The sequence below is a fragment of the Protobothrops mucrosquamatus genome, unplaced genomic scaffold (assembly GCF_001527695.2).
Source record: "Protobothrops mucrosquamatus isolate PMUCROS unplaced genomic scaffold, P.Mucros_1.0 scaffold112, whole genome shotgun sequence".
Taxonomy (NCBI): Eukaryota; Metazoa; Chordata; class Lepidosauria; order Squamata; family Viperidae; genus Protobothrops; species Protobothrops mucrosquamatus.
Genome location: NW_015386484.1, coordinates 554,421 through 565,569, shown reverse-complemented (window position 1 = coordinate 565,569; position 11,149 = coordinate 554,421). Strand labels below are relative to the sequence as shown.

Sequence of the window (11,149 nt, the reverse complement as noted above, 5' to 3'; positions counted from 1 at the left end):
AGCCGATAGTCCCGGGCCGGGGGATCTAAGTCTCCTGGAGACCGAGTAGGAGCCTGAGGACCGGAGCGCCCACAAGCTTGTAAATAGCGTGTGCGTGCTCCCCTAACCCGATATGGTCCCCTGCTCCCGCCATATCTGCCTCTCCCACTGACCGTACTAATGCCTCCCTCCTCCTTCAACCCCCCACCCTCCCCCCCCATGACACATTTCTGAAGGTGCTGCTCACCATTCAGAGGTTGCCTATTCCTTATTTATTGTAACTGAAATAAGGTGCCCTGAGGTAAATAATAATAATAATAAAAGTTGGAAGGGACCTTGGAGGTCATCAAGTCCAACCCCCTGCTCAGGCAGGTAACCCTATACCATTTCGGACAAATGGCTGTCCAGTTTCTTCTTAAAAACTTCCAGTGTTGGAGCATTCACCGCTTCTGGAGGCAGGTTGTTCCACTGGCTAATTGTTCTGTCAGGCAGTTTCTCCTTAGTTCTAGGTTGCTTCTCTCTTTGGTTAGTAAAGGTAAGGTATTTTGCCACAGAGGCAGTGTGTGCAGTGGCAAGCTGGACAAAGCAGAGGACCATGATGGTAATATGTACACTTATACAGGAAAATGATATATCCAATGCTTTGTCTCAAAGGTGCTCTTTTCCCCCCCAAAAGGCAACTGGGCTGTTTTTTCCTTCAGGAAGAAGAAGAAAACGTTTCACTTCTCATCCAAGAAGCTTCTTCAGTTCTGATGGTGGGGGAATGGAAGGATAGGTATTGATAGGTAGCCATTCTTCCATCTCCCCCCCCCCCCAATCAGAGCTGATGAAGCTTTTTGGAAGAGAAGCGAAACATTTTCTTCTTCTTCTTCCTCAAGGAAAAAAACAGTCTAGTTGCCTTTTGAAGAAAAAAAACCACCTTTGAGACAACTATGTCCTGGATGATGAGAATCTCCACAGATATCCCCACGCTTTTAGTCATTTCTAGTTTTGTGCTAATATAATTGCTCCAATAAATAAACTATGAACCATCTTCCCTATAGAAGGCAGTGACATATCTAGAACAGGGAACTCTCATGTGGAGTCTCGCATAATTTGCTATTTCCTGACTAGTTAAACTGCACTTCTCAGCAATCTAATGTTTTAAAAGCATTTCACATGCACTACTCTGTTATTATTACAGCAATCCAGTCAAGGCAACAAGATATTTCAGTACCTTGTTGCAATAGAAGTGATAATGCACCATTTGATTTGCCATAATGATGACCTACCTGGGAGAGTTATATAATGGTTTGTAAATGGTTAATTTGTTTATCAAATTTGCATGCTAGCCATCTCTTTACAAACAAATGCACTGGACGGGAAGCCCTTCTAAGAATAAAAGATCCATTAATTCAACATCTGGCTTCCAATTAAATGCCTGTAGGATGTACATGTGATAATGCCATTCTATTACTGTTTGCCCTCAGCATCCACAGTTGAAAAGTAGGCTGCTTCAGGATTGGGAAATTCTGATTTGGTATCCAAAGTTTACAACGCAATCCTTACAACGTACCTTACAACATAGTCCTTTCAGCAGTTCTAAGAAAGTTCCACACCCATTTGCACTTTTTGGGTGACCCTGAGGGCACAGATAAACCACCAAGTGGCCTCAATGACTTTCAGAAAGAGTGCTAACAAGGAATATAAATCCTTCCATTCTCCACCATTCATTCAGAACTGAAGAAGCTTCTTGGATGAGAAGTGAAATGTCTTCAAGGAAAAAACAAAGAAAGTCCAGTTGCCTTTTGGAAAGCACCTTTGGTGCAGTCATGACCTGGATGACTGAAAATCTCCATGGACACTGATATCCAACGTTATACTTCAAATACCTCGTTCAATCAGACCAAGAATTCATCAGGTCTAGTTGCCTCCATTACCAATCAACTAAATGCTTCTAGGAAGCCCATAAACAGGGCATGAAGACCACCACATTTAAACAAGGAATACTGCCTATGTTCATGATTGCTAAATTTAGTTGTTCTAGCAAATGATTACTGATCAATATAACTATAGTTCCATTAGCTCTGGCATGTTAAACTGATATTGGATCAATTTAAAGACTTACAAACTTGGTCAAGAAAAGAACTGGGGTCTATCTGTTCCTTATTTATATCCCTCCTTCTTTAAATCCATGTCTTTTTCTTTGACATTTCAGTGGGAAGCTGGTATCCCCCAAGTGGAAGAATTTTAAAGGATTACAATTGCTTTGTCGGGACAAGATCCGCCTCAACAATGCCATTTGGAGAGCTTGGTACATCCAGTGTGAGTCTGGGGATTAAGGAAGGAGATGGGGAGACGGTTGGGGGCAGATGGTTGGGAATTCAACTCAGCTTCAGTAGATAGGAGCCAAAGCTTGCTCCCCAGGGATGGGCTTCAGTATTTGCACTGCTCACATTTGAAAAGCATTTTAGATCCAAGTACAAGCAAATTTAGATTTAATGGGATTTTTTATTTTATTAAAAATCTGAAAAGCAATTTTTCAATCCTAAAAAAGGAACTTAGGTCTTTGTGAAAAGTAAATGAATAAGTCTAGGCATATTTACATGTCCATCAAGATATTAGCTTTTAGAGTAAGCAACATTATATAAAACAAAATTGTAAAAAGTTAGAAGTTCCCAGGATGACAAATTGTAGACGAGATAAAAGAAAAGAAAATCTAGATTACATCAAAATTATTCATTGTACTTCTCTATACTTTTTTGTCCTTGTTTCTATCTTGTGGATGAGAATATTCTTCCTGCGCAATGTATTTAAATACATGATGCCTCCAAATCATACTTACAATACCAAGATATTGGGGCTTTTTTATTATACTTGTTCCATTGTTTCTGGAACCATGTCCCAGCATCACACTCAGATCCCCCTCCCCTCCCTTCCCTTCCTCTCCCCTCCCCTCCCCTACCTTACCCTACCCTACCTTATACCCTACCCTATCCTAAAGCTTGCTATGGCTTTGCAAATTGCTGACAATAGTGTCCTAGAAGTTTTCCTCATCCAAATGATATAATCACACCATTATTAGTCTATTCCATAGCATCATGTCTAGCTTCAGACATCTTTTTCTTAAATAAACGAAGCGCTTAGATTAAGGAGCTCTCTCTTTGTCACCATCTAGCTGTGAATAGGAATCAAGAATGTCAATCCAGCTGTAGATAGCCTAAAACAAGCTCAGCTACATGAATAGCAAATAGCAACTGGAGGAAATACAGAAACAATGAAGTAGAAAGTATTTTCATGATTTGGTACCCAGCAGATGTTTTAGTCTCAGCCTGCACGAACAAGGATAACGGAAGTGGTAATCCAAACTGCACTGGTAGGGAAAAACTGGAATTAAAAAAAAAAGTGGGGGGGGGGACATTTCTGCATGTCTTTTTGCTTGCATTACAAAGCAAGCAATAACTCCATCTTTTCTGGCTTAATATATTTTTGGAGGGGAGATGAAAGAGAAGGTGGGGGGGGGGCAAAGCAAATGACATGGTTGTCTCATAAAACAGATACTGAGAAGCAGCAGGAATACCTGTGCCTCCTTAGCTTGCCTGGACAATGGAATATTTACTGTAATAGATTCTTTACACAGATGTGGAACGCAGGAAGACCTCTGTTTGTGGATTTGTTACTCCTCTAGATGGGTCTGAAGCAGATGAGCATCGAAAGCCAGAAGTAAGTGGTGTAGCATTTTCTCCATATCATGTGTGTATGTATGTATGTATGTATGTATGTTTTTTTTTGTGTGTGTATAGATGATGCTGAGGGTACAGTTTTGTCAGTCATGAAAGATTAGGTCCACATGTGAAGGTCCAATTAAACTGATTTATTGCTACTGGTGCCTATGCACAGGTAAATTCTCAACTAATGGTTAGCACCTGCTAGGTATTAGATAAGGATTAACAGAATTCAAGTGGGGGAGAGCTGGACTTAGTCTGTTTGTGGCTATGTAGAGATTCTAGGATGATCCCTCTTTTAACTCTGCCCCCAGGTTCTGCCACTCTTCCTACAGGTTGATAAAACGAGTGTTAGGAAAAGTCAGCAAACTTATTTGACTATGTCACTTAAACCACATGGCTGTGTCTGTGGAGGTTCTCAGTCATCCAGGTGATGGTTGTCCCAAAAGGTGGGGGTTTTTTTTAAACAAAAACTGGACTTTCTTGATTTTTCTTGAAGACGTTTTACTTTTCATCCAAGAAGCATCTTGTCTTCAAAAAAAAAAAATCAAGAAAATTCAGTTGCCATTTGAAAAAAAACACCTTTTGAGATCTCAGCAGTTTTCATGCAACACGCAATCTGATTGCTGAATCAAAAAAGCAATTTTGGGGGATTGTAAAATACGTTCTATATAAATCAAACAGCAGAGTTCATATAACATATATAAATCACTAATGACACAGGTTAATACTAACCCATTGTTGGGAGTCCTTAGAACCACCCAGCGTTGCTGGGAATTGAACGGCATAATATTTAATAAATTATTGACATTATTAATTTATCAGACACTGAAAACAAGAACATCTTGTGAACTGGATCAGTCTTTCCTTATGCTTGTCTTTTCCTTCCGTCTTCCTTTCATTGTGCTATGTCATGAAGTGGTTATTTCTTTTCTTCGACTGTTATATGGTCCCAGATAACCTGTTTAAAAACCATGATTTATAGTTTAGTGTGATGTGATCCCATCCATTTTAATCCATTCAGCAAGATATGATTAAGCCAAACCATGGTTTAGTATTGTGTTGGAGATCAATCCACTTAAATATCTTTCCCTTTAGTTACATTAATAATACATGCTAATATTAAAATGGTTTTATCATCCCAAAAGCCAGGCTGAACTTGGAAAATTGCAATTAAAAATGAGTAAAAATGAGGGTTTTATCATTATTTTCTTTTAATTTCTTCTTCTGGTTTGTTGTCTTCCTTCTCAGGCAGTTGTGTTGGAGGGGAACTACTGGAAGCGACGGATTGAGGTGGTAATGAAGGAGTATCACAAGTGGCGGACCTACTACAAGAAAAGAGTAAGGATTTGTCTTCCTTTCTCCCCACACTGTTATCAAACTGACCTGCTGGGTGGGTGGATAGAATAGAATAGAGCTGGAAGGGACCTTGGAGGTCTTCTAGTCCAGCCCCCTGCTCAAGCAAGAGAACCTACACCGTCTCAGATAGGTGAATGTCCAGTCTCTTCTTAAAAATCTCCAGTGATGGAACGCCCACGATTTCTGGGGTAAGCTGTTCCACTGGTTGATTGTCGTCACTGTCAGGAAGTTTCTCCTTAGTTCCAGGTTGCTTCTCTCTTTGATCAATTTCCAACCATTGTTTCTCATCCTTCCCTCTGGTGCTTTGGTGAACAACCTGGCCCCCTCTGCCCTGTGGCAGCCCCTTAGATACTGGAACACTGCTATCATGTCTCCCCTATTTCTTTTTTTCTTTAGACTAGCCAAACCCAAGTCCCGTAGCCGTTCTTCGTATGTTTTAGTCTCCAGGCCTTTGATCATCTTAGTTGCTCTTCTCTGATTTTTTTTCCCAAACTCTCAACATCTTTTTTGTGATATGGTGACCAAAATTGGCTGCAGTATTCCAGGTGTGGTCTTACTAGGGTTTTATAAAGCGGTAATAATACTTCGTGTGATCCTGATTCTATGCCTCTGTTTATACAACCCAGGATTGTATTAGATTTTTTGGCTGCTGCTGCACACTGCTGGCTCATGGTTAAGTGATCGTCCACTAGGACTCCAAGGTCCCTCTCACAGTTACTGCTTTTAAGCCAGGTCTCGCCCAATCTGTACTTACACCTTTGGTTTTTCCTGCCTAAATGTAAGACTTTGCTTTTCTCCATATTGAAACTCATTTTCTTGGACAAAGCCCATTGTTCAAGTTTGTCAAGATCTTTTTGGATCCTGAGTTTGTCTTCTGGGGTGTTGGCTACTCCTGTCAGTTTGATGTCATCTGCAAATTTGATGAGTTCCCCTTCAATTCCCTCATCTAAGTCATTTATGATGATATTGAAGAGTACTGGGCCTAAAACGGAACCTTGTGGTACCCTACTACTTACTTCTCTCCATGTGGATGTAGTGCTATTGAGGACTACTCGTTGAGTACGGTTTGTTAGCCAGCTACAGATCCATCTGGTGGTGATGTTGTCTATTCCATCTTTTCCTAGCTTACCAAGCAGTAGGTTGTGGTCTACCTTGTCAAATGCCTTACTGAAATCTAAGTATACCATGTCCACTGCGTTTCGCTGATCTACTAGTTTAGTCACTTTATCGAAGAATGAGATGAGATTGGTTTGGCATGATCTGTTTTTACCAAACCCATGTTGGCTACTAGATAGAAAAGATAGACTTCATATCTGTCCTCAGAGACTCCCTGAGATCATCTGATTGTATCTGCCATTCACCATTTGCTGATGACAGGTTGACAAAAGGGAACCAAAAGAAATGGAAAGAGTCAAAATCAACTCCAAATCATGAGTTGGGTAGCAGCTCCACCTAGGGGCTCATTTGCTCTTTGATTAGGGATACCCACAGTTTACCTTTCCCAAGATTCACAAGAGATCAAAACTTTTGGCTCTGGAATTTCTGCTTCAAGACTGCTGGACTAGCAAAACAGTCCAAAGCTGGACTGTTCTTATTATTATGTTATTATCTATATACTACTAAAACTCTTCTATTTGTAACCTTCAGTTGGGTGAAATGGTGCATCATAGAGCAACAATGTCAAGGCAAGCATACTCATATCTAAGTTGATTGGGGCTTTTTCCTTTAGGCTTTTTTTTTTTGGCCGGGGGTTGATGGTGATGAAAGTGATGGTGATAATGACTTTTTAGGTACTGATGCTGGCGTTTCATCAGCAATGGCACTACAAGCCGATATGTTAGAAAAATAACAAATCTATGGATTCCGAAAATGCATTAAAGAATGGCCTCTCTTTAATTCGTTGCTTTGGACAAAAGTCATCATAAAATAGTCCTTTCTCTTACTTACTATTTTCTTGCTACATATGACAAGCACTGTTACTTCAAATGGGCCCTGATTGCATTGGAAACACACTCTGAAGCTTATCCCTGGTGAGCCATGATTTCAAAGAAGTGCAAGCTTTAATCAATGAATGTTTTAGCTTCTTAAAGTATTTTATTTTATTTTATATTTTATTTTTCCCTTAATCTACCTTGATGCAATAATTGTAAAAAAAACCTACCTAGTGGTTTGTCAATGTATTGTGGCTGTGCAGTGCATTTGCATTGAAGGTCATTGGCCAAGTTGTGTCTTAGTGTTAACATGATATTTTCCTACTTCTGAAAGGATAGTTAGAACCTTTGTCAGATGACCTCATCTGAAACATTAATTCTTTGTTGGCATGATTCAGAAGTGATAGTATAACCGCAGGAGCAGAATCACAGAGTTTTTCCTTGCTCACAGAAGAGCGAGACTTTTTTCTGTAGAAATTCCAAAATACAGGTAGTCCTCGACTTACAACAGTTCATTTAATGACCGTTCAAAGTTACAACAGCACTGGAAAAAGTGACTTATGGCCGTTTTTCACACTTACCTTTGCAGCATCCCAATGGTCACGTGATCAAAATTCAGATGCTTCACAACTGACTCATATTTATGACAGTAGTGGTGTCATAAAGCAAAGCAAAGTCAGTGGGGAAGCCAGATTCACTTAACCATATCCCGGACTTAACAACTGCAGTGAGCCACTTAACAACAGTAGGAAGGAAGGTCGTAAAATGGAGCAAAACTCACTTAACAAATGTCTCACTTAGCAACAGAAGCTTTGGGCTCAATTGTGGTCGTAAGTTGAGGACTACCTGTTACAATGCAAAAAGGAGGTGGCCTATTCAGCACAGGAGAGATTAAATTTTTGCACATCCTTTTATCTTAAGGATGTCAGAGATTACCTGAAAGAGTATTAGGAACCACTAGATTAACCTTACTTAAGATTCTCCAGCATTGTCCTCACTAGCATGATTCAAACTACCTGTCACTTTCATTCCCACTGAAACGAGGGTGACTTTTCCTTGTCCTTTACAGCTTCAGCCAGAACAAGTGTCATCCCTCAATTGGAATCCAATTCTAATGTAGCATTTCTCTTACAGCTCCACAGGTTTAGCCGGGAAGGGGAAGTTCCCAGCCCAAAACCGGTGAGTGAAGAGAATCTGGCTTAATCCATTTGGAGCTGCACATAAGCTCTTCATTGCAAAAGGGATCCTAATGAGATCCCAGCTGAAGATTCATTTCTCTCCTGTTCAGGAAGATGTACCTTGGCAATCGACAGAGAATTGGTGTAACCAGCTCTTCTCCAATGTGGTGCCAATGCTGCTGCGGGATAAGGAGGAGGAAGAGGAGGAGGGAAGGCAACTCTTTGATATGGACAGTTTCCTCTCAGACATCTCGGACACCCTGTTCACCATGACTCAGGGCAACTGTCCCCCTCAATCATCATCAGAAGAAGGTAATTCTGGTGTCTATCTCAGCCGGCTTTGGGACAGTCTGAAGATTTTCTCTACTGTGCTAGAACAGAGCAGTGGTCCCTCTAATGAGCCAGGGACTTTTAGGGAGTTCACAAGCCAGTGAGATGGTACCTTGTGAGAGCCTGATCAGACTAAATATGTCCACTAGTCCATTATAAAATCCTGGTTCCCAAAAAACCAACTAAAAGTTGTTGGAAGCTCACCTTTAAGGCAGGGGTAGTCAACCTTGGCTCTTTTATGACTCGTGGACTTCAACTCCCAGAATTCCTGAGCCAGCTGTGCTGGCTCAGGAATTCTGGGAGTTGAAGTCCACGAGTCATAAAAGAGCCAAGGTTGACTACCCCTGCTTTAAGGTATGAGTATCACAGTACCCTCCCAATAATTGGTACCAAGAAATGCATTGACAAGAATCTGTAGGTAATAATAAAACCATCCTGACTAGTAACTTTTGATAGCTTTATTTTCCATGACAAGGTCTCGTCCCTTTTAAAGACTGGTTATCACAATAGAAATTCATAGTTTAGCTTTGTGAAATACTTCCTTTTTTCCGTCCTGAATTTTCCACCTTTCATCTCTATTTTTTTACTCTGAGTAGTTATCCCTGCCACTTGCATACTTTTAATTTACTCGACCACTTTCCCTTTACACTTTTCCTCCTCAACACAAGCATTCTCAGACACTGTATTTTTTTTTCCATAGGAAGTTGCTCCCAACCTGTGCACATTTGAGTTGCTTTCTTCTATACTGTTTATAATTCTGCCACCGTTTAAAGAAGTTGTGACCAAAAAGTATGCAGTATTCCAATGTAGTCCTACCAGAGATTTTTTTTATAAAGCATCGTTAGTTTTATTTTCAATCCCTTTCTGAAACATCGACATGAAATTAGCTTTTTCCTTGACTTACTATCACTACTCCAAATAGCAGTAGCAATAGCCCTTAAATTTATATATCACTTCATGGTGCTTTACAACCCTCTCTAAGCAGTTTACAGAGTCAGTATATTTCCTCCAACAATCTGGATCCTCATTTTACTGATCTTGGAAGGATGGAAGGCTGAGTCAACCTTGAGCCGGTCAGGATCAAACTCCTGACAGTGAGCAGAATCAACCTGCAATACTGTATTCTAACCACTGCGCCACCATGGCTCTTGGCCATTCATCCTGAAAGAATATGCTATATATCTGTGGCATTGAGTCCCAGAGCATAAAAAGAAGTTATGTGTCATAATTTATGATAAGTTAGCTTTTAATCATATAACATTAAAAAGCAATAAGGTAAACATTTTCTAAATTATGCTTCCAAAAGCATAATTTCTCTTTATTGTTTTAACAGTAATGCTTAATGACATGCTTAATCTCGTAAATCCTTATGTCTCCACTGAGCCATAGTACCAAATAATTAGTCATAGGGATAGTCACTGTCATAAACTATAAACCCTTTAAAGCCATTAATTCAGACAATATTGACAATTTCAATAGAGAATTGATGTGTCAATGGCTCTTACCTATGATAGCTAAATGTAACTTTAGGTTCAAAGGTGATCTATCTTAAGAACAAGTTGTCCTTGCTTTGCAATCACAATTGGGACCAGCAACTACATTGATAAGCAATGCAGTTGCTAAGTGAAGCATCATATGACTGTGATGGGCTTACAATCTTACTTCTGTTGTGGTTGTTAAGTGAACCACTGCAGCTTGTTAAGCGAAACATCAGGTGACCACAATCTGTGGTCTTACTGCTGTTCTCCATTGACTGCTTGTCAGAAATCTATTGTTAATCATGCAAATGTTGATCATGCAACTGCAGGGATGCTGTAATTGTCATACATGTGAGGACCAGTAATAAAGTTACTTTTTCAACGTTTTTAAGTTCAAACAATTGTTAAACAAGACAGTTGCCTATTTATTTGTTAGATCTAACAGCAGCAGAGACTACTTATTAGGAGCAACAGAATTCTGACTTATGTGGACTTTTAGTTTGCTTCAAGAACAGGGTTCTTGGGTTCAGATACATTAATCACACGAACTAACTTGAAGGACAGCAGATCAAGCATGCAAGGCTTGCAAAGACAATATCCCTCAATGGAAGCAATAAGCTATTTTCTGAAATCTGGTAGACAGATGGGTTTTCAGTTTGCAAGGCAGTAATAGGTTGGTCTAGATCAGGGGTCCCCAACCCCCGGTCCATGGACCGGTCCCGGTCCGCGGCATGCCAACAACTGGTCCGCACAAACAAGCAAAGCCCCATCCGCGGGATGCAGGCAGCACACGCTCCCTCCGGTCCATGGAAAAACTTTTCTCCACAGAACCGCTCCCTGATGCCCAAAAGGTTGGGGACCTCTGGTCTAGATTACTGTGTCCTTTTCTAAACAGGTAGCTGTTTAGAACAGTGTTTCTCAATATTGGAAAATTTAAGATATATTGACTTCAGCTTCCAGAGTTCCCTAGCCAGCATGGGGCATTTTAGGAGTTATTATTATTATTATTATTATTATTCCAATTTGTATCCCGCCCTTCTCCCGAAGGACTCAGGGCGGCTCACAACATTATTAAAACAAAGAGAGACCCACACACCCCACCGAATAAAACCAAATTAAAACCAAAATTTTAGTGTTGTGATAATTAAAATTTCTAAAAAACCCAATTTAAAAATCCTCCCTAGGCCAGG

The 11,149-nt window shown here is 40.2% G+C and overlaps 1 protein-coding gene across 1 annotated transcript in view; it reads left to right on the top strand.

Moving 5' to 3' along the window:
* Window positions 1-11,149, top strand: part of MLXIPL (MLX interacting protein like) — a 56,495-nt gene that overhangs the window by 20,835 nt on the left and 24,511 nt on the right. The window contains exons 2-6 of the mRNA XM_015812807.1: window positions 2,177-2,283; window positions 3,599-3,681; window positions 4,935-5,024; window positions 8,108-8,152; window positions 8,262-8,463. Of these exons, the coding sequence (XP_015668293.1) occupies window positions 2,177-2,283; window positions 3,599-3,681; window positions 4,935-5,024; window positions 8,108-8,152; window positions 8,262-8,463 (527 nt within the window). The remainder of the gene's footprint in view (window positions 1-2,176; window positions 2,284-3,598; window positions 3,682-4,934; window positions 5,025-8,107; window positions 8,153-8,261; window positions 8,464-11,149) is intronic.